Source organism: Typopeltis vanoorti, chromosome 3 (assembly GCF_054136105.1).
Source record: "Typopeltis vanoorti isolate ZY-2024b chromosome 3, IOZ_Tvanoo_1.0, whole genome shotgun sequence".
NCBI lineage: Eukaryota > Metazoa > Arthropoda > Arachnida > Uropygi > Thelyphonidae > Typopeltis > Typopeltis vanoorti.
In genome coordinates this window covers 20221238-20248613 of record NC_143551.1, presented here as the reverse complement: position 1 = coordinate 20248613, position 27376 = coordinate 20221238, and the positions used below count along the sequence as shown (strand labels likewise).

Below are 27376 nucleotides of genomic sequence, written 5' to 3'. Positions count from 1 at the left end.
CAATAGGATTAAGATCAGGAGATCTGGCTGACCAGCCCATGCATATGATCGTCTCTTCTTGAAAATATTGATCCATGAGCCTTGCTCAATGAGGATGAGAGTTATTGTCTTGTAGGATAAATATCTCCCCTATTGTGCCCACATCCAGATGAATCTAACAGTGGAGGACCTTGTTTCTATAAATGGCAGCATTCATGGTTCCACTAGGAAGCACATACAGGTCAGTGCATCCACCCAATGAGATGCCTTCTCAAACCACCACAAGTGTCCCTTTCATGGATATTAGAGGGATGATAACATGTCCCATGATGTAGATAACTACATGATAACATGTAGTTATCTACATCAGAGCACACCTAGCATTGCTTAGTAGAACAAATCAGGATTCATTCTGTAAACAATACCAAACCCCACTGGTCTTCAAGTCCAGTTGATATGGAGCACAGATACCAATGTTCCTGTAGCTGATGCAAGGTCAGATCATAGTTGATTCAGGGTAAAACTATTTCAGTGAGCAGATAATCAATCATCTTTCAGTGAGATATCAATCATCCATTGCAGTTGTAGTCCATAGCCTTCCTTCACTGTATCTCTGGAATGCTGTTTGTGACTGTGGTTACTAGTTCCACTGGGAATTGCAGAATGGCTTGCATACAACCAGTCTTACAATTGCTCACTAACTGAATTCAGCAGTTGAATAATGTCCTGCAGCCATATCCAAGAATTTTGCTATCACAAAATGTGTTCTTCTTACTCAAGAAACAAAATGAAAAATCACTCCAAAATGCTCACTTTTATGCCATGGCTCATTTGCATATGCTGCTGGTAGCACCACTATTTTGTATGCAATAACCAGACTCATGTTCACTTTTTACATTATTATTGCAGTACTGACTCCATGGAGTCAGCAGACTCATCATGGGAGGTTCATTCAACTGACAACATATTGTTGTGTCGGAAAAAAATGATGAGTCACTTTTTTTTCCCACCCAACATTAAGTTGTCTCAGAAGGAGTGGATAAGGACATGCTTATGCCTCCGGATGGGAAATGTACCGACTAATGTCCCAAGAACATGTAAATATCCAAGTGTGTAAGCTCTGAACAGTGTTAAAATAACCCGAGTTTAATAGAGAATAGTTGTAAATGAATTAGAATGTAAAATCATGTATAAATTGCCAAGTAAATATGTATAATCTAGAGCATGTTTTAAGCCATGTAAAAACAGTTCGTGGCCACGGCGCCCAATCGGCAGTCGCCGTATGCGTGACGACACCGCCGAGTGAGGGAGCTGTTTTGAGGTATAAAGGTTTCGGCGGGGGATCAAATCACTCTTTTTTTCTCTTGTCTCTGGGTTTCGTCGGCACCTAGTTTCCTGTCGGAGAGCGGTGTAGAGCTTGCCGCCATGTGTAGCAAGAATTCCCCCTTGCTATGTATGCTGCGTGGGCCAAGGCTGCAACTACAATATATTCAGATCCATAAGAAGAAAGAGCCAGTGATGAAATCAACGTCAGTGTTCAAATCTGTGTATGAGTGTTTTCGGTTCATATGGAAACAAAGGAATAGCAAGGCTGCCATCAGTGAAGATACTGTAAGCAGACCAGAATATCCATTTCAAAGCAAGAACGGTAAGCGTAAGATTTTCTTATGTTAAATGTTGGATTAAAGTAACTGTGGAATAAGGAAGCATACTACTTCTGTGTAGTGCTATAAGAACAGTCAGCGATTTGGACACTTTTGTTTGCGGTTGAGAAGAAAGCATATTAGGCCCAGGCGAATAGGAGGCCGAGGTCCGAACTGTTTGTGTAATTTAGGAACAGTAATGTTATATGGTCAGAACGTAATTACATGTTAGCTAAAATTTTGGAGGGAGGATTAAGTAAGAATAAGAAGTATTACCCTAGAGAAGTTCATGTCAGAATTATTGAGTTGTCTTGTGTATATATGCAATATTACATGTGTGATAATATTAGGTAACTTAGTTATAATATAAGAGTCTGAGAATAGATGTTACGTATAGAAGTGAGAAATTTGTGTCAAGTAAGGGACTATAATGTAGAAGTTTTGGATGTGATTAATTAAGTAAAGGGAACCCAGACTCTTTTAAGATTAAGGATTTGATTAACATGTATACTTGTCTTTGTGCAATAATAAATGTGTTTCTTTATATACAATCAAATGAGTTTGTCATGCTTTCTGAGGATTGAGCTACCATTTGAAAATTTACGTGCCGTGCATTAAGGGGGAAACCAATAGTGATATAAGAATCGGGACCACGACTGCATGCCTCATGATCCCTACATTTTCTTTAAGTACTCTTGGATATTGTATCAGAGTTTAGTTGCCGGCTGGTGCAGTCTTTAATCAATACAAATTTGTCGGCAATCGAATATCTGATATTAAGTGATACAAAAATTAATGTTAACTGTAAAGTTAAAGTAAAGACAGTTAGAGATATAACAATAAGGCAATCACATAGTCACACACAGCACACCAGACAACACAATAGAAGAACATAACAATATCATACTGAATCTTCAAATCCTTAACATTAAGAACATATTCTGGCAATGTGTTCCATTCACCCACAATTCTCAATGTAAAAAATCTACTTTTCACCACATTCTTCCTTAATTTCCAGGGATTGCCTCTGGTTCTTCTCCTCTCACCTATTCCTTTTTATAATCCTTTCTGGATTAATCTGATAAAATCTCCTCACTAACTTAAATGTTTCTATCATATCACACCTGTTTTTTTCTATCAAGACTTCATGGTGACTCCATCACTCAGAGGCAATGTTATAACCTTCATTACTGATAGATCTATCACTCTCAAACCCTGAGTCTTCAACATCACATGCTGTTTCAAGTAATTATGTCTTAGTAGGTGAATAAATTCCAATTCCTTTCCACAACATGATCTTGCCAATCCATGTCCTTGTAGCTGAAATCCCTCCTAATAAGCACAACGATCTGCACTCACTGTGTTAATTTGCTGATGTATCTTTCCACCTCTGACTTTCCTTCTCCAACTGCACAGACCAAGAAGAAGAGATGCTGAGACATTTGTCATCACAAATGACCTTACACAAATTGTTCACATGCTCACCAGAGTACCAAATAACCCCAACCACTCTGGACCCCTTACTCACTAGTGAACCCTCAAAATATATTGTGAAGGTTGTATCTCCCTTAGGTACAACCACATCCTTGTGCTTATCTCTTCTCTACTGAGAAACACTCACACATCCATTCTTAACCAAGAGTCATCTGGGATTATAGGAATGTCAAGTGGGATGATCTTCAATATTTCTCTTCCTCATTCCCTTGGTTGGTTTATTACTTTTAGCCTTCAACTCAAGTATATATACCGAATGAATCACTGAAGCAATCCTATCTGGAAGGGAAGCATATGTTCCCCATTCCATGTTAAATTTCAACCCTGTAAGCAAGCCTTGGTTCTCTAAAAGATGTGGGAAGCCTGTTCAAAGGAAGAACCAAGCATACTGCAACTGGTTGTCACAAGAACTTTGCCTTCTCTCTCAATGCTTACACCAAAGCTTGAAACAGTTGCAAGAAAGTCATCAATGCATCAAAACCTGATTTCCAAAGAGCCAAAAAAAAAAAAAAAAGGAAACATGCATTGTGCAACATAAACCACACAAAAAGCTAGAGGCCCTTATCTGCCCCCCCCCCCCCCCCAAAAGACCAGCTACACCTTTTGGATCTACCAGGTACCCTGAACTGCAACCTTTCATATTATGAACAAACAGATAGGATAGTGAACATCCGTATATTAGAGTACCAAGATTACATCTGATTCCACCACCATGGCTGCTCAGGATTGAAAGACCATACTCTAGATACTCAGCACAGGACCCATTGGGAAAAAGCTACCTCACTCCACCAAAGCAAATTCAAGTCTGAGGGTCTTTTCCTCTAATCAGCTGCAGCTCTCACTAACTATTCCAAACTAAACAAAATATGGTTGTATCAGATTTTCCCTCATTATGGTAGACCCTCATCAGCAGAGAGTCAGCCCAACAACCAAGAACACTTAACCAAAGCCAATAGGTGGAGTAATTGTAGAACTTTAGGTTTTCCTGTATCTCTCAGGTTTTTTCATCTTTGTTACTGAAGTGTGCCTGTGTATACATGTCTAATACAAGTGTATTAATCCCTGATGATGCTAATTTTACTTCGGCAAAATATAGTATAATAAGTAAATATTTTATTTATTAACAAATACGTTGCTACTGTCCTTAAACAATATACGATGGGGTTAGCTTAACATCAAGACTCTCTTGGCATAATCACACTGCAACCACTGCCTCCTCGGCATCCAAAAAATTAGGATTCCTCTTTCATTCAAGACATTACTTCAACACTGAATAGGTGAAGTAATGTGTGCCCAAAAGTGCTACCTAAAAATAGTCAACACAAAGTACAGAAGAGAGCAATCAGATTGATTAATGTTTCATTTCTTACCAACTCACTCCAACACTCTTGCACAGGTATTTAATATCTACTGCATGAATCTTCTGTAAATATTTCTATGGTAAATGTTCATGAGAAATAGCATCAATAATTCTCCCCCCCCCAATCCATTGAAACGTATAGTTGCCATCCAAAACCTCTTCACAATTCAACTCCCCATGTATGGAAGAAGTTTCTCTTTCTCCTCCTTCAAATTACTGTTGCTGCTATACCCTGGAACAGCCTCCCTTTCCATGTGTTTCCCAAGGAATACAATGCACAAACCTTCAAATCTAATGTGAACAAGTTCCCTTTTTTCCCAAATCTCTTTCTATATATGGTACTAATGTCCAATGGTTGACTAAACACCTCTTGTGTATAGTCCCAACATAAAAAAAAAATGACCTGTTATACTACAGAATTACTGAATTATATATTTTAACAGTAACACACACACAGAGTGAGAGAGGAGAGCATTGTATAATGATAGCCAGAAAACCAGTGAGGATGGGGGATGAGAAAGGGAACTGGAGAGCATTAATCTATTTGTGCAATCACAAGGTTAATTTTACAAGCAAAGCTCGTAAAATTAACCTTGTAAATTATTTCAGTCAGTAGTCAATAAATATTGGCAGCCATGGTGTTATCTGTTAAATCATTACTTACTGACAAAAGCACGTTCTCTTCAGTGTAAAGACACTGACCTATAGTAAGAGATCCTTGGATGTTTTTTTTGGGGGAAAAAATTGAACACCCTTATATCATACTGGCTGCTTAATAGCTCTCTATCACTGGTTGATTAAAACATCAAAATCTTTCAGTATTCTATGTTAATACCTTTGATTTTCACTACTTACAATTCATTTACACAATGCTGTGCGTGCATCTCCAGAAGTGTAAGAGCAGTAAGCTGCTCTTTTATAGCATTTGACTGGAGATTACTCAAAATTATACATTACTACTGCCAGCCTTCGCAACACAAAGCATGCTGCTGACTGCACTAGAAATGAAACATATTCTTATCTTTTAACATGCAGTATTTTTATCATAATTACTAGAATTAAACATAAAATGTAAGATGACTACTACTACTAATTACAGGAATTATGAAAGTATAGTGGGTGTGTAAGGGTAAGTGCAAGAAAGGGGAGAAGAACATGCTATAATACAATATAGCTTAAGCCATATTGCTAGCATATTATCACAGCAATAATTTTTGGTACTGTAAAGTAATAATATAGCATTATTATAATATCTATTAAATAGAAAATAAACAAGGATACAGCCATATGGCATTACTGGAGATTCATAATCCTGAAGCACTGGGTCACTAGAGTTTCTGTGAGATCTGAAATAAATTATGCATATTAAACTATAATATCATTATGCACAGAAATATATACTATTTCTATTTTCTTGACCTCCACGGAGCCACAAGACTCATCATGGGAGGTCGATGCTACTAAATACAGAGTCTATTGAACTGCTCCTTAAATTCATCCCATTTGCACTTTCACCCCTCTCAGGCAATGCATTCCATGCTCCTAACACTTTCCATGAAAAAAACTTACTTCTTACCCTTTTACTCACTACTTCCAGAGATGGCCCCCTGTTCCTGTCCCTTCCCCTCGTTCTACCACGTGAAAAATCTCCTCAGTGTTAATCCAATAAAAAACTCTTCAACAGCTTAAATATCTAAATCATATTCCCCCTTTATCTTCTATCCACTAAACTCTGCAGTCTACATGCCCTCAGTCTATCCTGATAATAAACAACATACAGTTCTGATTTTGTCAATAGGGACTGATAGAATATAAGTATGAATGCTAAAAGAGTGTTCAGCTGAACTGGGTATTCCTTTCATTAGGCTATATAATTTGAGTCTCAGAACAAGGAAAATTCCACAGGAGTAGAAAGAACATATGGTAATCCTATTGATCCCACTGCACAAGGGTGGCACGAAGCCTGATGATCGACCAATCAGAATCTCAGGACTAGTGGTGAAGATTTTGGAGAAGTTGCTTAAGGCTTGTATACAGAAATGGGTTGACAGAGAATTTATACTTGTTCAATGAACAGAATGGTTTTACTAAGGGAAGGTCATGTTTAAGCAACTTACTCATATTCTATAATAACACTACTGTTGCGTTAGACAATACTAATTGATACACCATGACAATTCTGGATTTTGCTAAGTCTATTGAGAGAATACAACATGGAAGATTGCTGCATAAATCAGAGAATATTGGATTGGATTGCAAATATTGGCAAGGATAAGAGGATGGTTGACTGACAGATATCAAAAAAGTGATATATTATGGATGTGAGTCCGTAAGATTTAAGGTAATCAGTAGTGTATGTACCGCTAGGATAAGTCGTTGGTCTATTGTTATGCAATCCGTACATTAATGACATTGGGAAAGATTTGACAAGCAATACACAGCTATTTGCTGATGATATGAAGATAGGCAGGGTAATCTGGAATGCAGCTGGTATGCAGTACTTGCAGAATGATTTCAATATGCTGGAATTGTGGACATATGAAAATGGCTCTCAGTTCAAACGTAAAGTCATGTAGTTTGATGTGATGAGACATCAAATGTCATATTATATTGTTGGGATTATGCTAATTATGAAAATTGTGGGAACACCTGCTGTGGGTTAATATAACGAAAAAATTCGCTGTTGTCCATGCCTAAATTACTGAAGGGTTCAGTCATACTTTCATCCAATTTACACTAGTTAACACTCTAAAATTTTCAACAAAACTTAACAAAAATTTTACCTCTCAGTTGTCTGATCTGCTACCAAAACCAACTTATTGTAAATAGCTTATAATTAAGATTTTATTAGCTAAAGTACATCCTGTCGACTGCGCCATTTCTGTTGTGTCCCATTTTACGATTTCTACTCTAATCTTACAAATTCCTTTTATCTATATTCTTCTAACTTCTATGCCCGAGATTTTACCAAAACTTATACCAATATCTAAGTTATTGCTCCCCATAGTACCCCTAATATTTGTATTTCTACTGCGCCTTTTGGGATATTTAGTTTAGGATATTACATACATAAACAAGGAGAAAGAACTCAAATATATCTGAAAGTGTAACTATTGCAGTCGTGACACTTAACTCGATTCTCAACTTAAATTTTCCACGTGACTAAGTACAATATTTTCAAGTGGTTGTCAACTGCACCATTTATGTTGTCATAAATGGGGAGAAAGTCAATCTTGAATATATCTCTTAGTATTTAAATATTATTGCAGTCGTGACTCTTAATCTCTTTCCTCAACATTAAATTTCCCGCGTGATTAGGTACGATGATTTTAAGCGGTGCATTGGATTAGCAACATCAGACAACTCTTTTATCATTGAACAAAAGGTTTATTAAGTTTCTAAACATGGTACAATTCAAATACTAAACTAAAATACTTATAGACTAACATTAAATCATTACAAGCAATATGGCTATTTGTGTTTATGCCACCATACACATTAATTCATAAATTCACCTGATGTGAACAAATTAGATCAATTCACACTATCTGATTATTCATACTGAAGTAGATTAATAAATCATTCACTGCTAACACATACTTGTGACATTTCAATTATTTTATACATTACATTAGGCATTCAATTCTTAGGATACGTAATTACTTAATTCACACTATTCCGTTATACCGTTATTTGCACTAACACACAATTATGTCATTTAAATATCTTGTGCAATATAATGGACATGCAAAAATACCTTAGGACTCTTAACTATTCACAAATCTTTAACACTAGTCAATCTACACATAACACATTCTATCATATACTGAAGTCCTAGTATAACTTCAACAGTTCTGTATTGGAATCACGATACTTTTCACAGACAAATTTCTAGCTAACATAGGTTATGATTTACAGTACCTTTCTTGAGCTCTTCGTATGGGCCTTTATTCTTTTCCAAACGAACCTCTGGTATAACTTCTCGTAACTCTGGAATACTTTAACACACATATATCTGTTCTACTATCAGCAATGAGGACATCGATCTCTTTACAGTTTTCTGCTTTGCGTAGTTATCACTAGCGTCGAAACGAAGAAGATCCCTCCTTTTCTAGGACCCTATGGCAATTTTTCCTTTGCTTCCTACTTGGGAAAACGGGAATCGAAATCCCGCTCACTTTCGTTTCCGTGTTGTGACGAGGAGATATCACCCCTGTCGCCACTCAGGAAAACCCCGTGAACTCCACCGGAACCTAAACCAAACTCCAAAGCCAAAAGCGACTATCCAAAAAAAACTCCTCCCTATGGGGTTACCAACCCTTTTATAGCTGCCTCCCTAACGGCACCTTTTCTTACTTCCTTTCTCCTCCTTCTACTTGTTTTTTTATTCATCGACCAATTAGGGTGGCGTTTTCTCGCCAAACGTCATTTGATCGGCAAGCCCGTTCTCAATGTTTCAATCCGGGGATCGGCCCTAAGCGATAGCTTTGCTTTTCTTGTGCTAGCCTGACTTAATCCCCTTTCAAACTTTTTCTATGAATTCTACTCAATAACTTAATCTCTCAAATAACGTATTTTATGACTCACCCCTTTCTACTTATTTACTTAACTCTCTCATTTTTAATCGTATTACAATATTAATCTATACTTTCCTTTGTTAGCTACTTATTTAGTTAGAATTCCTTATTTTAAGTCATATTACAATATTAATACATTCCTTCCTTTATCAGCTACTTTAACAACAACCCTTACGTTTTATGCATATTACTGGATGCAAGAAATTTTCCATTAAATAATTCACTTTTTTATGCAGGGGTTTTAATTTATGATATTTATATTTCATGTTATACCATGATAGCTGAGAATACTATATTCCTAAGATATCAGGCATAACAATTCTGATTATTTATGTTTGCAAATTAAATGTTAATGGATAGTCCAAATAGGATTCAAACTGAATCATTATGGGATAAAATACTTGATAGTCTAAAGCAGCCTTACACTTTTCTTTTTCATTTTAAAGAACATTCACCATCACTATCATTCACTATCAAGTTATTTGAACATGGCAGCCACCTATAAATGTAATAAAAGATTTTAATTTCGAGATAGTATAGAATCTTATGTAATGAATAAGTTAATTCCTTTGTTGACTGTTTTTACCAAAAGTTAGTTTGCATAAAGATATTCTTGAAGATATGCCTTGCTGCTGTTTCCAAAATATGAAGTAATTCCAATCTATGATATCAGGTGACACTATTTCTGTCTCACCCTCTGTTATAAATTTAAGCCCAACTTATGTCTGCAGATTAATTTTGAACGAAATCATCGATTATTCTGAAACATTTTGTTTCACATAAGTTGCAAGTCATCACCATTCTTATAAAAACCTTATATACATTAAACAGAAAAATAATATAAGAGGACCGTTTTTCATTTGTTTCACTGCCAGCAATAATAAAAAAAATCGAAAATTAGACAAATTTATATTCTTCTTATTCTACCAATATCTTCTTTAACTCTTAAATAGGTATGTATTTGTAATGTAGTATTAGCACAAGCTTAGTTTTATAATTCACAACATGAATTATCCTAATGTAATTATATAATTGAAAATTTTACATGATGAAAAGCTTTTTAATAGTGTTATTTAAAAAACTCAGGTATCTTGTGATGATAATTCACAGAATGGATCACATTATTGATATGACATCATGAAAAGTTAGTCTAGCTCTGTTGCTAGTGTTGACCAGTTTCTGTTGTTTTCATAAACTTCATTATTTGTCTTTCCTAATGAATTACTTTTATGGATAATTAATATAAATTCACCTTTCATTATGGACAACAAATGAAAGGAAATGAAAACTACACCTTCTTGTTTTGTGAAACAAGGCAAAAGAGAAGGTGAAGGTAAGCGATCAGACAGTCTTAAAAACACTGGAGAAAATAGTTCTGTTGTGTCGTCAACTAAAAATAATTAAGACATTCTTTCCGAGACAAGTAGTTTAAAGAACTCAAGTGGGGTGTGCTTTGAAGACAAAGTTCATTTTATAATATATTTATATATATCCTCGGATTGCTGACAGAAACTCCTGATTACTACAGGATTTTCAAGAACCTTTTAAAGTGAAGATATTTAGGTTTCATGAGGCATTCAATTTTCACCAAGAAAGCTGTGATATAAACTTTTGTTAGAAATTACCCAAGTAACACCTCTAGATGTTTTCCAAAGAAAAGTGGATTTTAAAATATCTGAATATCTGCAGTGCCTGCTTTATACAGCATATTATAAAGCTAAATTCCATAATAACCTCAAAAACTTCATAGGCTCGGGAGTAGAACAAAATGACAAGAAATGTAAAGAATGTGTTAGTTATGTCATTAAACAAAAATTAGTTAAGGAAATCAAAGACCTCAGCAGTGAGTCTTGGATTTCCTTAACTAAATTTTGTTTAATAACATCAGCAATAACTAACATTCTTATACATACTTCCACAGATATTTCAAATGAAGAGAAACTCATCCACTATATGAGATGCATAAATAAAAATTGAAAGAGGCATTCATTTACATAATTCCTCTCCAAACCTCAGTTGCAGTGTACTCTGAGATTAGAGAGTGAAACGAACAAAATTTTCTTGCCAGCAGATTTCTAACTGGTTAACAGGAATTGGCATTGAAAGAAGTAGCATGTAACAAATTATCAAATATCTTACAAATTATTGCATATAATTTCAATTTGGCCATTTACAATTCTATTAAAGTTTTAATGTTATTGTTCCCTTTGCTGATGAAATGAAATGTGGTGAGTGTGTACACACACTCCCATTTAACACAATTCATACTAGTAAAACTTTTTTATGACCAGTAAGATTTAAGTGATATTTCTAAAGCCCTGCTGTAAAGTATTGTATTCCATTTTGACCTTTTATATCATACAAAATCTAAGTGCTCTACAATAGCAAGCCACTGTGTTTTTAAATTCAAGCCATTTCTTTCAATAATTAAGATATGTAACCTTTCACTAAGCAAAATCAGCAATACAGGCTGTGATATCTGATATAGCACTAAAATCTAGTGCTTTTTTAAATATATCATTTTAACAGAGTTATTTTTGTGAGTATGCTTAAACTACTTACTTCGCAACTGGTGATAAAAATGATTCCAGTAGGGCATAATGTGGAGGTCCAGAAAAATTAATTTCTTGACAGTAATCAAAATGGCAATTTCCTGGTGCTTTTCTAAGTATAAATCCTTCTGAAGGTGAGACAGCATTATTGTTGACAGTGACGTGCAAAATCTTTACCTGCAATATTTATTAAACTAAATCAATGTAACATTTGTTATGAAAAAATATGCCAATGCAAAAAAAAAAAAATTCTTTTGTCTTTGGGAGACATAGTTTTCATAACTATTTGAGAATGAAAACACACCCTCATAAAACAACATGAAATTCAACAAACTTCTGAGCAAAGATTAAAAATTATTATTATTTCCCTGATATCGACGGAATCAAAAGACTCATTGTGGGAGGCCAACACTGATAAACAACAGAAAGTCTATCATACTACTCCTTAAAATTACATGCAATCTGCATGTTCACCACCCTCTCAAACAATGCATTCCATGCACCTACCACTATCCATGCAAAAAACTTACTTCTTATCCTTTTACTCACCACCTCCTTTTGCAACTTCCAGGGATGGCCCTTTGTCCTTGCACCTTTCTCTCGTTCTACCATATGAAAAATCTCCTTGATGTTAATATGATAATAGCCATTCAACAGCAAGGAAATCATATGGCTCCCACCTTTGCCCTCTATCAACCAAACTCTGCAGTCCACTTTCCCCAGTCTATCTTCATAATCAATGTCGTATAGTCCTGATACCATTTTTGTTTTCTGTCTCACCACCCTCTCCAAGGTTACTTCGTCCCCTTCAAATCCTGGTGAAAATATCTAAGCACAGAAATCCAGCTGATCAAAGCTGTATACAATGGGAACAGCACACCTTTTATCTCTCATGGTCAATGTTCTCCTCAACATTGCCACAATCCTCCGAGATGTCTTCACAACCTTTTCAATATAGCCTCAGTCACCCCAATCATCCATAATCACCCCCAAGATCCCTTGCTTCCAGTATAATAACTACATCAAGTAAGTATGAAGCATCCCATCTGTGGATCACAAATTTTAAAATCTTACATTTAGTTGCATTAAAGTAAAACCCCCATTCATTCAATTTCCCTTCAAGAGAATTATTACTAATAATCCCAAGCTTCACATCATCTGCGAACAACTGAACATCTTCCTCTAGTCCAGTGACAATATCATTGACATAAAGATTGAATATCTTTCAGGCAGTGAATTCCATGATCTAACCACCTTCCATGCAAAACAATTAGTTTCATCTTACTATTCACAACTTTTTTTTTTTTTTTTGCAACTTCCAGAGATGGCCTTTTGTTCTTGTTCCTTCTTGTTGATCCATCATATGAAAAATCTCTCCAGTGTTAATCCTGTAAATAACTCTCAACAGTTCAAATTTCTTAGTCATGTTTCACCTTTTCATTGTCTATCCACCAAAGTGTGTAGTCTGCATACTCTCAGCCTATTCTTATCATTAACACACTAGAATGCATATATAATCATCATCATTCATCCAATTCCTAACATTACCCTCAGGGGATATACAAGATATTATGATAGTACAACATGAGAAAGTTCATCATTACTAACTTCATATCGACAATTTTTCTCCAAATAAATTTGTTAATCTGTCAAGACTCCAACGTGTTTATATATTTCTGACTTCTACATAACTCTTTACTGTATCAATCCACCTAGAACTTGGTATTCCTCTGGATCTTTTTTTTCCCTGCCACCCTGGTAAAAACACTTGTTTTGCTAACTTTTCCTCTCCCATTCTGTATAAGTGATCATACTACCCGAGATATTAGCTCTAACACATTCCTGAATGCTAACAATAGCAAGTTCTTTCCTAATATCCCAATTTGTAACATGATACTGTCATATGGCATCTATTCACTCCAGAACTCTCATATATATGGTCTTCAGTCTTTGATCAAATTTATTTATTTTTATCAATATATACATAGGTCTTGCCATGAATAGTGTTACCCCCCCCACTACCATGTTGCCCACCTAATTGTTTAAGCCTGATTCTGTTAGCGACATTGTGCAAAGCCAACATTCACGTGTATGGCAGTGGAGGTAGAGTTTTCTAGCTGGACAAGTTAGCATGCTGTGGGAAAATTATGAGAACCATGTAGCTGTAATAGCACTTCACAAGATTGGAATGCAGTCACTTATTATTTTCAACACACTAAAAACATTAGTGATCAGTAGGATCACTAGCATATCGGACAATTAACTGTTATAATGATATAGAAGATGTATCTGACTATGCTGTGTTAGGACATATCAGTTTGTGAGAACTGTGAAGGCATGCCTCCACTGTAACCCTGTGAGAATGCAGAAAGTGATGTCATGAGGGATGAGTACTTCTCAGAGAACAATGTCACATGTATAAACTGATGATCTGGAGTAGGAGAGCCTATTATCATTCTACTGGACACTTCCTAACACCACAACTTATGCAGCAGAGGGTAATAAAATGAAAGGCATTTCTCCTGCAGCATACCTACAACAGACACAGAGATATCCAATCCAGAGGTGAGAAGATTTTCACCCCTGAAGAGGTATTTAACTGCCAAAATGATCACATATATAGGTAGGACCCCACATGCCATAGTAGCTGGACAAGTTAATATGCAGTGGAAAAATTATGAGAACCATGTAGCTGTAATAGCACTTCAAAAGGTTGGAATGCAGCCACCTGTTATTTTCAACACACTAAAAACACTAGTGATAAGTAGGATGTTTGTGTATCAGACAATTAAATGTTATAATGATACAGAAGATGTATCTGACTGCCAAAGAAAAGGTCGACTATGCTGTGTTAGGACATATCAGTTTGTGAGAACTGCGAAGGTAGGACCCCCACATGCCATAGTACCCAGGATTTTGAAGTCATCATCCCATGTCAGTGGTGGTTTGATGGGGGTATACCCAAGTTGCATCTCTGCAAGAAAGGGGTCAAAACCTCCAAAGTATATCCAGACACAGTGCTGAAAACTTTGGTTTTATCCCCTCAACAACTTGTTTCACAGTAGGCAGTGGACTTTCCAACAGGACTTAGCCCCTGCAGACAAGGAGAGGACCACACAACAGTGATTAGAGGTGAATGTAGCTGACCACATATCACTATCTGACTGGCCATCAGGAAGTCCTAATCTGAATCTTTTGGACTTCAAATTGTGATTTGAACTTGAGAGAGAAAATCCTGCAGGAAATCGCACCTCAGCATTGTAAACCTGAAGGTGGATTTGCAGCATGCACAACCTATATATTGTACATGCTACCATCAATATGTAGCCTTACAGATATTGGGAGTGTGTTCAAAATGGGTATATAGCAGCACTCAATGTTCAAAATATTGCCAGTTTGAATAGTGAATGCTGCCATATGCGATGAAACTGTCAATGATTTACTGATAGATTAGAGGTTTATGGTATGGTACCTACCTACCTACTTCCTTACCTACCTACCTTGGGTACCTTTCCCATAGCTAGACTTTCATTGAAAAGCCAGGTCAACGGAGCTGTCAGTTCTTTAGCACATTCTCTCAAAACCTGTGGGGAAATATCATCCAGTCCCACAGCTTTACTGAGTACTCTGGATGTTAGTGCAAGAGGAGAGTGTGTTCTAAATACACCTCTAAACCTCAAACCCATGCTATCCCTCTAGAATTAAAACCTACTTCTCCAGGATGAAATACTCCAATAAAGTGTTCATTGAACAATTCCACTATGTCCTCTGCATCAGTCACTCTATTCCCATTTTTATCCCACAATCTCATTCTTCCACAATCATTTCTCCTCCTACTGGCTACATAACTAAAAAATTCCTTATGATTTACTTTGGATCTTAGTGTCAATCTCTTCTCATATTCCAGTTTTGCCTTCCTTACCATATTAGTCACTCTCCTGGCCTGAATCTTATATTCTTTATGCATCTGCTCTCCAATCCTCTCCTTATACAGGGTGTTCGGGATAAATTTGACATATTTATAATTAATTATATTTTTCCGTAAGTTACATGTATTAACACACACTTCTCTTCATTTAAAAGTTTGGACCCTTCTTCATTCATATACAAGATGTCAGAAAGGATGGATAGCTGGAACCCACCTGAATCATGGAAGAGAATAACTTGTATCATGATGATTCGTGCCCGCCATCAAAATAAGGATATTACGACTGCTGCCCAATGCTCCCTGAATACAGTAAAAACAATCAGGCATGAACTAGAGACTTGCAATGGTGACTACGAGGATGTAGCAAGAAGAAAGATCCTTAGCAGACGATCTGATTGCGTTCGTACAGCAGAATTCCTCGCAAATCTGCAGGAACAGGTGTTGAAGAACCCTGGCATTGGAATTCGGGCTTTGTTCGTGGAGTTGCTAACTGTAGTCAAGCCCTGGATAACAAGGGTAGCCAATGGTAGGCCGTATGTATGGCAGCAGGATTCGGCCCCTTGCCACACCTCTGGGAAAAGTCAAAAATGGTTGTCTGAAAATTTCTACGACTTCACCAGTCCAAATGTTTGGCCTCCAAACTCCCCAGACCTTAACCCCATGGATTATTTTGTATGGGGCGCAGTTGAAAAAGACACCAATCGCACTTCCAGTAATACAAAAGCCCAGTTAATGGATAAAATTAAAACAGTTTTTGCGGCCCTTCCCAGGGAGACTGTAGCATCAGCTTGTTCGAGGTTCCGAAGCAGAATTGAAGCTGTGATCGATGCTAATGGTGGTTATTTTGAGTAAATCTTGTTGATAGTATTGTAATTAACTCTGCCTGTAATGTTTTTTTGTCAATTCATTAAATTTAATAGATACAAAGAAGATTTTCTTTTTCCTTACGAAACTGTCAAATTTATCCCGAACACCCTGTATATCTTCCATAACCTCTTTTTCACCTGCAGTTCCTGTTCGATATTGTCTGTCAACCACTTTACACCAAATTGCGTCCTATTCTTCACTCATGGCATACAGCTTACTATTGATATCCCAGCCTTCCAATTCCACCTTCCATGGAACTGCCCGAAGTAAATATCTAAGATTATTATATTCACCTGCCTTATAATTCCACATGTTACCTTTTCTTTGATACTCTTGCATGTCTATTCATCTTCCAAGTCTAAACCTCTTGGTCACTCTCTCCAAATGGGGGAAGAGGTGTCATCCCAGCTATTACCAGCTTTTCTAATGCTATGACCAAATCCAAAACTCTTGTACCCTGTATTACATGTTGCCTAAGACATCAGTCCCTCAAGAATTCCAGAAATTCCATTCCCTTACTACTACATGCATTTTCCTCTTCCCAACTTATACTGCTGTAGTTAAAATCTCCCATAGCAATCATTCTTCTTGCACTTGTCAAGCTCAACTGCCTAAATATCTCCTGCTCCCCACCCTCTCTACTCCCTGGCTTATAGCAACATCTCACTAAATATCCTGTCTTGCCCACCTCTACCTCACACCATATACTGTCAAAACCATTAGTGTCACTGCCTTCCAAAGCCTCCACTCTTAGAGATCATAAGTCATCACTTATCATAAGCAGTACTCCACAACTGCATTTTCACTTTCTATCCTGCTGAAAAATCCTGTATCTGGCTACTTCCATTCCTGTTATTATATCATCTTCTGTCAATCACATCTCAGAGATCTCAATAATCTTTGGTCAGGCTGATGTTATCAGCACCACCGATTCATCTCCTTTATTCCAGATACTCCTGGCATTAGTATTAAGCATAAAAACATCACTGCTTCTATACCTATCATTATGCCTTTCAGACTCCACTGGACTCAGTGTTACCTGATGTCATCCCCCTTCCCCCAATCACCCATTCCCACAAGAGGCCACCCCTGCTACCATCCACCCTGGGAATTCTAGTTTCCTTGCATTGACACATCGACTTATTCAGAAAACAGCAATCTCTCCAGATGACTATGTCCTTCCCTCATTCAAATGCAAGCAGTCTCTCACATACGGTTCCTTTCTGTCCTCAAAGGTCTTCTAAGCATCCACATATTCCAATCCTCTCTTCTGACACATTCTGGCTATTATGCTATTCATTATTACTGCTCTTCTGCTCAGCTCGTTATTATCATACCTGAGTTACACACACACTATCTTTCCTCTCTGAGTTTTCTTTTGTACAACCTCAAGCATCAATCTCAGATCTCTTGCCAACTGATTTACACTGCCTCTCAAGTCATTCATGCCCACCATCACAATCATCTCAACACCCTTTCACCCTGCTTAATTGCCATAGCCACACTTTCTATTGTTCCTCCAGACAACCACTCCTCTGGCATCCTATCTTGCACACCACGGATCATCGAGTCTCCATACATCATACCTCTTATCACTCTATTCCTTGATTGCTCACCTGCATCCCTGACTTTCTCTCTCTTCTAACCCTTTCTCTCTGTATTCGCCTACTTACCTGCTGTCCTGGCATCACTCCATGCCTGGTTCCAGCACTCCCTCGCTTTCTTCTCCTTGCCTCTCTCTGCCTGTTTCCAATCTCTCCTCTTCTGTCATTCCCATAACTCTCTCCGATTTCCTCTCTTCTACTGTTTCTATTCTCTCCTCCTATATCATACCCATAACTCTCTCTCACTCCTACTCTGATTCGCTGTGCATTCATCTCTTCCATTTGCCTAATCTCATCTTTCATACTCTTCATCTTATTCCCAAGGCATTTCACCTCCTCTATCTCTGTCTGCAAGTTAGCCACTCTTCCTCATCATTCATCCTCCCAATCAAGACAATCTATGAAAACTTCACAATCATTCAAGCCTTCCACACTCCCCACTCTTATTTTTTCATTCATATTCCACTCATTATTCTTCCCCCTCTATCACACTACTTGGCTCTCTAGGTTAAGATTCTCCTGCTCCTGACGTAACAAGGTCGATTATTGTAATATCTAACTCACTAAGTTCCTCCCATTGCATACATTTTGTGCATATATGCATTCCCCCCTTCTCTCACCCACCACGTATCTAATTGCCAAGCCACACACACACATACATACCACAAGCACCGCATGCCACAAAATCCTGTATTATGTTACGCAAAATAGAGTCCATAACTGGGGGAAGGACATGGTGACATGACATTTGTAATTGGAGTGAGGCTGCCGCCATCATTCAAATAGTGCCGAGGAACCACTACAACTAAATGGTAAATACTAAGTGCTCTATCATACTAGAGGGTGGTGTGAAAAGTTCTCGGCCTCAACCATAGATGGCAACACTATTGGTAAGAAATTTTTTTTTTCTAAGTTGGTACCTCTGTCATAAACATCCATGTGAAATTGCAAGTAATTCTATCAAGTAGTTTGTTTTATACAGCTATCTGAAGCAAAAGTGTTGTCTGTATCTCTTGAAATGGATAAAATTGAGTATCGTACAGTTATAAAATTCTTTGTAAAAGAAGTTTTAACGGCAAAAGAAATTCATTCGAAGTTCAAAAAAGTTTATGAGCACTCTTCTCCTTTGTTTTCGACAATTTTGGAGTTTAGTTGTTGTTTATATTGGGTTATTTTTGGGTTACCGAAAAGGCGAGGTCAGTGTCAAATGCATCTGCAGTGGAAGAGAAGATGATGCTTCGTTATTTAGTATAGTTAAATATAGTTTAAACTTATAGTATCACATAAGTAAATTAGCTTACAGTAAAGAGATTAAAATAGTATAGTTGAGCGTATAACATACGAGGGTGGTCTGAAAAGTTCTTGGCCTAACAACGAAAAAACGAATTTATAATTTGAAAAGTATTTTTATTTTTCAACATAACCTCCCTTAAGACTAATACATTTATTCCAGCGATGCTCCAGCGCCATTATCCTGTAGTGGTTCTCAGTAAGATCTGCAAAATACCCCTCTACAGCTGCAATCACCTCTTGATTTGATCAACCTAAAACTCTTCCTCGCTGACCGGTGAGGAAGAGTTTTAGTTTTGGGAAGAGATAGAAGTCAGAGGGAGCTAAATCTGGGGAATAGGGTGGATGTTCAAACAATTGATAGTGCAGATTCCTTAATTTTCCCATTGCCAAAAACTTTTGTGGGCAAGTGCATTGTCCTGATAAAACATGATTTTTTCCTTCTGCAAACCAGGTCTTTTTCTCATGAATTTTTTCATCTAGTCTGGTTAAAAGATCGAAATAATATTCCCCAGTTATTGTTTTACCCTTTTTCAAGATAATTAATAAACAAAATGCCTTTAGCATCCCAAAACACCGGTGCCATGACCTTTCCTGCTGATGGAACAGACTGTATTCTTTGGCATTGAACAACTGGCTTCTGTCCACTGTTTTGACTGCTGTTTGGATTCTGGTGTGTAATGGTGAATTCAAGTCTCATCCATAGTAATAAATCGACACACAAACTCAGTTTTATTCTTGTTAAAACGTTCCAAGCACTTTTCAGAGATTTTCATGCGAGTGCGTTTTTGATCTGCTGTGAGCAAGCGTGGCACCCATCTTGCGCAAAGCTTTTTCATTTGCAATTCTTCATGCAAAATATATTCTACATGTTCTTTGGAGATGCCTATAGTCTCAGCAATTTCACGCAATTTGACTTGCTGATCATCCAATACCATATCGTGCACTTGATCAATGATTTTTGGCGTTGTTACACTTTTTTGGACGTCTTTCACGTGGATCATCTTAAAGGCTCACGGCCATGTTTAAACTCGGCAGCCCATTTCTTAATCATTGAAAATGAAGGAGAAGAGTGCCCATAAACTTTTATGAACTTCGGATGAATTTCTTTTACAAATAATTTTATAACCGCACAATACTCAATTTTATCCATTTCAAGGGATACAGATATCACTTTTGCTTCAGACAGCTGTATAAAACAAACTACTTGATAGAATGACTTGCAATTTCACATGGATGATATGACAGATGTGCCAACTCAGGGAAGAAAAAAAACACTTGCCGATAGTGTTGCCATCTACGGCCGAGGCTGAGAACTTTTCAGACCACCCTCATATATGTGAAACCCTATATATGGCTTCTGCATTACTTCAACTCTGGTATGTCTTCTTGGTCTGGCTCTTGCTGATGAAACTTCAATAAAGGTCAAAACTAGTCTGGGTAGTGGCCCTTCCATGTATTATAGACACCTGCAAGAGAACTGGTAGTGCCTCTGAAAGGATGTGTGCTTTGCATTATGGGATACTAAGGCAATTAATGTGAAGTTCCAACATATAAGTATCCTAGTCATGAAAATTCACACATAAACTTTGTTTGTTTACACTTGGATAAAGGATTAAACATGAATATAATTTCTTGTCATCTTTAATTTAATTTATATAACCAAGTGAAGCAACTTTAAGATATTTCCACATTGACTCCAATCTAGTTGGATTTTTGGCTACTCAGAAAATTTGTACTTAGCATCACAACCTAACTTTCTACTCACTACACAGTATCTGCAATGTTAACAAATGAAGTGAGCCTAATTCAATCTTTTCAGATTCCTCTATATATTTACTGATTTATTTATTTTAAATAGGATTCAAGAAATAAAACTATTTTTGCATATGACAAATGATTCCAATTTGTATGTTACAATGCCTAATTTTTTCAACATTCATTCAAGTGCTTTATACTGAGAACATATGAAAATCAATACCATTCTCTAACTAAACCAGTGATTTGTCTTAAAACTTTGCTTTGTTTTAATGAGGAGATGGAAAAAAAAAAAAGGAAAAGATGGTGGGTAAATATAAACAAAAAAGAGAATCTGTATGCAATAGAAGAGTGATAGTATGGTCGTCGTCATCATCATCATCATGCTTGTCATGGATTTAGGCCTAGAGTGGCCTGTTTCGGCCTCAGAAGTCATCGTTAAATCTCTTAAGAGGACGTCCTGGTTTTCTTTATACTAATGGTTTGTAATTTAAGGCTTGTTTTGGTAATCTTTCTGTTTTCATTCTTTCAACGTGTTCCATCCATTTATGTTTATATTTTTTATGAAAATGAAAGGATATAAACCTAAAAATTACAAAATATTTAAAAATAACAGGTGTAATTAACTCTATATTTAAACCTAACCTAGTACAAAAACAAACTAGACTAAAAGTATACAATACATCAGCCCTACCAGTCCTATTGTAGGAAAGTGAAATCTGGACAATAAAACAAAAATATAGAGTTAATTACACCTGTTATTTTTAAATATTTTGCAAATTTTAGGTTTATATCCTTTCATTTTCATATGTAATCCTAGGTAGTTAAATGAATTCACATGTTCTAAAATTTTTTTATTTATTACTATTTTAGTTCTTACTGGATCTTGTCCTTTAAAGGCCATAGTTTTTGATTTTTCCATTGATATTATCATACCACAATCTTTGGATAACTCATTTAGATCTAAAATAGCTTTCTGTAAGTTATCTTCAGAATTTTTAATTATTATTTGGTCATCAGCAAAAAGGAGAGTGTTTAAGTTCACAGTAGGAGAAAGTTTAATACCTTGATGGAAGTTTTTATTCGATTTTATTATTATTTCATTTAGATAAATATTAAAAAGAGTTGCTGAAAGGGAGCATCCCTGCCAGAATCCTTGGTTTATCTCTCTCGTATATGATAGCTGATGATTTAATCTTATTTGTATTTGATTATTTTCATATATACTTATAGCTTTTGGAATATTATTTGTTATTTGTCTTTCTTTTAATATGTTAAATAAGATTTTTTTTTTTTAACTTTGTCAAATGCTTTTTCAAAGTCAATAAATGTAATATGTGTTTCTAAATTGTATTCTCTTCTTTTCTCTATTATTAATTTTAGGCAAAAGGCCAGGTCTATATATGATCGTCCTTTTCTAAATCCATTCTGTACTTCTAAAATAAAGTTTTCAGAATATTTTATTTAAAATTCTGCTATATATTTTGTAACAGAATTTAGTATACTTATACCTTTCCAATTTTTAGGTAGTCTCTACTACCTTTTTTAAAGATAGGAATCACAATTGCTTTTTTCCATTCTATTGGTGGGTTTCTTGTTGAATAGATTTTATTTAAAAATAAAAAGGAGTCTTTCTTTGAACCTTATTCCTGCATATTTATATAATTCTGAACCTAACTTATCTTCTCCAGGTGATTTTCCATTTCATTTCTTGTTTCTTTCAGGCTGATTTCTAATTCTTCTTTAGTTATTTCCTTTTCATTTTCATTAAATGTTTGCCAGTTATCTTTTTTAAAATATTTATCTAGTATGGTAAAGAAAGATAAATCAGTTTTTTCTTTTAGTCTTACACGGTAATTAGAATACATTTTGGAAAATTATGGAGACAACTACTGTGTTTGAGTAAAACTTTAGTTTAATATAAACCAAAATCAACACTCGATGTTTCGATCTTTATATCAAGATCATCTTTTGGAGCATATTTTATTATTATTACATGATACCTCCAAGGAGTCTAAAGACTCATCGCGGGAGGACACCTACTCTACAACAACTCTCTGTCTCCACCACTCAATTCACCAACTACAACGAACCGCAATTGCACCAATGCCATCTACCGCTACTAGTAATTTCACAGACAATCACAAACATCCATGCCCATGGCGGGATTCGAACCTGCAGCTTTTTGGCTGGAGAGCGGATATGCTAACCACTCGGCCAATCAGGCCGGCTATACACTATATTATTATTATTATTATTAAACAAGACCTCATGGAGTCAAAGACTCATCTAGGAGGTCCTTTTATCTCACACACATCTCATCATACCGGGTCTTAAACACATTCAAACTCCTTGCAGACACCACACTCTCAGGCAAGGCATTCCAATCATTCACAACTCTGCACGAAAAAAACCTGCCTCTCACTCCCCTACTCACACCCTCTTTATACAGTTTCCAGGGATGACCTCTGGTTCTCCCCTGATCTCCCACTATTCGCTGTAGAACTTCTCCACCATTGATCCTATAGCAACCCCTTACCAACTTGTAGGTCTCTATCATATCTCCCCTCTTCCTTCTCTCCACTAGTCTCTGCAAATTACATCTTTTCAATCTTTCCTCATACTCGACATTCCAGAGGTCAGAAACTACCTTAGTCAGTCACCTTTGCACCCTTTCCAACATCTCTTCATCCTTCTGAAAACCAGGTGACCAAATCTGGGCACAATAGTCCATGTGTGGCCTAATCAAAGCCTTATACAATGGAACAAGAATCTCCCTACTTCTACACGTCAGTGTCCTCCTCATCATTCCCAGAAGTCTTTGTGTTGTCTTCACAATTTTGGCGATGTGACCCCTAAATTTTAGATCCTTATCCACTATCACTCCCAGATCTCTTATTTCCTCTACTTCCAACAATATATTCTTACCAAGCATAAATTCTGCATCCCATCTTTGTTTTCCAAATTTTAAAACCTTACATTTTGCAACATTGAACTCGCATCCCCATTTGCTTGCCCAATCAATCAATTTATTCAAGTCTTCTTGCAAGGCCACAACATCTTCACTACTCTTTATGGTTCGTCCCAACTTTGCATCATCTGCAAACAACTGAATATCTCCATCCAAATCTTCGCCAATATCATTAATATACAAGTTAAATAGTAATGGCCCTAAAACAGATCCCTGAGGCACTCCACTAGTGACTTTCCTTTTCCTGGATATTGCACCCCCATACACAACTTGTTGATACCTATCAGATAGCCTGTCTCCAATCCAATGCACTAATCTAATATCCAACCCCATCTGCTCTAGTTTGACTGTCAACTTATCATGAGGCACTCTATCAAAAGCTTTTGCGAAATCCAAGTATATTACTGTGTATCCTTCTCCTCTGTCCAAGGAAGCAGTCACTTTATTGTAATAAGTAAGTAGATTACTAAAACACGACCTCCCTTTAGCAAATCCATGCTGTCCATCAAAGATTATACCATTGTTGTCAACCCAACTCTGGATTCTAGTTCTCACAAGCTTCTCCAACAACTTAACCACAACACCCGACACACAGATAGGCCTATAGTTTGATGCTTGAGTTCGATCACCTCCTTCATGAAGTGGCACAATCTTGCCCTCCTTCCACTCTTTAGGGACTTGACCAAGTGCAAGACTCGTATTAAAAAAATATGTCAAGGCAGGTGTCAACTCTCTGGCACATTCCTTCAGAATACGCGGTGATATATTATCAAGTCCCACAGCCTTATTTACATCTAGTTTACTCAACTCCCCCAACACCTCTTGCTCACTTACAGTCAGTCTCTCCTCCCCATCATCAACTGCTCTTAATCTCTCCATGAAGTCACATTCACAAGATTGAAAGATCTTTATGAACTGCTCATTAAGTATCTCCACCACACATTCTGCAACAGCTGTCTTTATACCATTTTCTCCAATCAATGTCATCCTTCCATAATCATTCTTTCTTTTGCTGGCTACATATCGAAAGAACTCCCTAGGATTCTTTTTAGCTTCATTAGCTAACTGCTGTTCATACCTCTCTTTAGCTACTCTCACCAACCAAGTCACTCTCCTTGCCTGGTCTTTGTAGAACTCATGAAATTGGTTACTTCCACTTCTCTTATGCTGCCTCCACAATGCCCTTTTTCTCTGTATTGCATGCTTAATCTCTTTATTCATCCATCTCACACCTAACTTATTTAACCTTCTCACCCGTGGTATACATTTAGACATTGCATCCACTAAATATTTTTTGAAAATCCCGCAAGCTGCATTGATCTCTTTTCCAGCTAACTCCTCATTCCATGCTACACCTGCAAGCTGTCTCCTGAGCTCTTCATAATCACCCCCCTTGTAGTTCCACATATACCCTTTTTTCACAGGGGTCCTTGCACTGCTGGCAACCACCCAAGTAATCACCTCATGGTCACTTTCACCAATTGGTGGATGATTTGATACCTCATTGATAATTACATCCTCCGATGAGATGACCAAATCCAAGACCCTTAATCCTCTTGTGCCCTCTGTTACATACTGTCTGAGGTAGTTATCCCTCAAAAACTCAAGAAACTCATTTTCTTTACTTCCAGTTGCTATCTCTTCATTCCAGTCTATATTGCCATAATTAAAATCACCCATAATGATCACCCTTTTCTTATTTGCTTGGCTTATTTGACTATACATTTCACTATCACCACCATCCACATTACCAGGTCTATAACAACATCCCACCAAGTATTTGATTCTATTCACCTCTATCTCACACCATACTGCCTCAAAACCACTGGCCCCATTTCCCCCTTGCATCTCTACCTTGTATGGACATAACTCTTTCTCTATCATCAATAGCACTCCCCCTCCCTTTTTACCCCTTCTATCCTCACGAAACACATCATACCTTTCCATCTCTATTCCTGTCAGGATGTCATCCTCATCTAACCATGTCTCACTTATTCCGACAATCTCTGGGTGCACAGACGCAATTAGTGCAACCATTTCATCCGCCTTGTTTCTTATACTTCTAGCATTGGTATACAAACACAACAACTCATTTCTGGATCTACAGCTAGTTCCACTGATACCACTCACTCGATGTGATCTCTCCATGCTGGACTGGGGCCATTTCCCTTTCTGCTTCTTCATTTTAGAACCCTTTGCAATTCCATCTGTTTCCTTTTGATCCCTGATCATCCCATTACTTTCCTGCCTACACATTCTCTCACCTCCTCTTGGAGCATCCACCTTTCTCACGCTGTGTATCCCTGTCCACCCTGAGCCTCCCCGTTTCCCTGCTCCTCTTGCACACCCATTCTCTCATTATCTATACTCATACCACTCACTTCCACATTCATTTCCACTCCTTCAATCTCTCCTGTCTTACTCTCCTGTTCTTCCACATCACTCCCCTCTTGATCTGATTCATTCTCTCTATTCACTTCTCTACCTTCCAGCAGCAGTCTCTCCAAGCGACTCGCACCATAACCACTCAAATGCAGTCCATCGCTCCCATACAGCTCACTCCATCCCTCAAACTCATTCCACACATTAACAAACTGTACTCCCATCTCCTCACACATTTCAGCCAGAATATCATTCATAATCCTTGCTCTCCGCCTCATTTCACCACAATCATACCTAGGCAACACACTGACCACTCTTCCTGTCACACTATTCTCCTTTATCTTTCCAAGCAGTCTCCTGACATTCATTTTGACATGCTCTTTGTTCTCTCTCAAATCATTTGTTCCAATTAATACAATTAACTCTTTTGCTCGTTCCCGCCTCATGTTCAATGCCTCAATCACTCTACTCATTTTACCGCCTGGAAAACATACCTTGTGCATTTTATCCTCTAGCACACCTTTAATAATGGAGTCGCCATACAACGCCACTCGCTCATCTTTTGTTAACTCTTTCATGCCATCATGATTTATTTTAATAGTTTTGACCTGCATTCTCTTAATTTCATTCACCTTCTGAACCTCGCGACACATTCACTCTATCATTAAATCTTTCTAACTTTCTAACTCTCGACCCTCTCTTCTCACTTTCCCTCTCATTCATCCTTCTTTGTTTCCGTACTTTCGGTCCAACATACGTCCAACTTTCACTGTCATTCTTCTCACTTTCACTCTCACATATCTTTCTTTGTTTCCATACTTTCGGACTAACATGCGTCCAACTTTCGCTATCATTCTTCTCACTTTTACTGTCATTCATCTTTCTTTGGTTCAGTACTTTCGTTCCAACATGCGTCCAACTTTCGCCATCAGTCATTCTTTTTTCGCTATCATTCATTCTTTCAATTTTTT

At 37.1% G+C, this 27376-nt stretch overlaps 1 protein-coding gene across 3 annotated transcripts in view; it reads right to left on the bottom strand.

The window, feature by feature from the left end:
• The window catches only part of LOC150107973 (katanin-interacting protein-like), a 726539-nt gene that overhangs the window by 102496 nt on the left and 596667 nt on the right, over window positions 1–27376 (bottom strand). For all 3 annotated transcript variants that reach the window (XM_090415492.1, XM_090415493.1, XM_090415494.1), the window contains 2 exons: window positions 11616–11782; window positions 5758–5822 (listed from right to left, as the gene is read on the bottom strand). In XM_090415492.1, the coding sequence (XP_090271618.1) occupies window positions 5758–5822; window positions 11616–11782 (232 nt within the window). The remainder of the gene's footprint in view (window positions 1–5757; window positions 5823–11615; window positions 11783–27376) is intronic.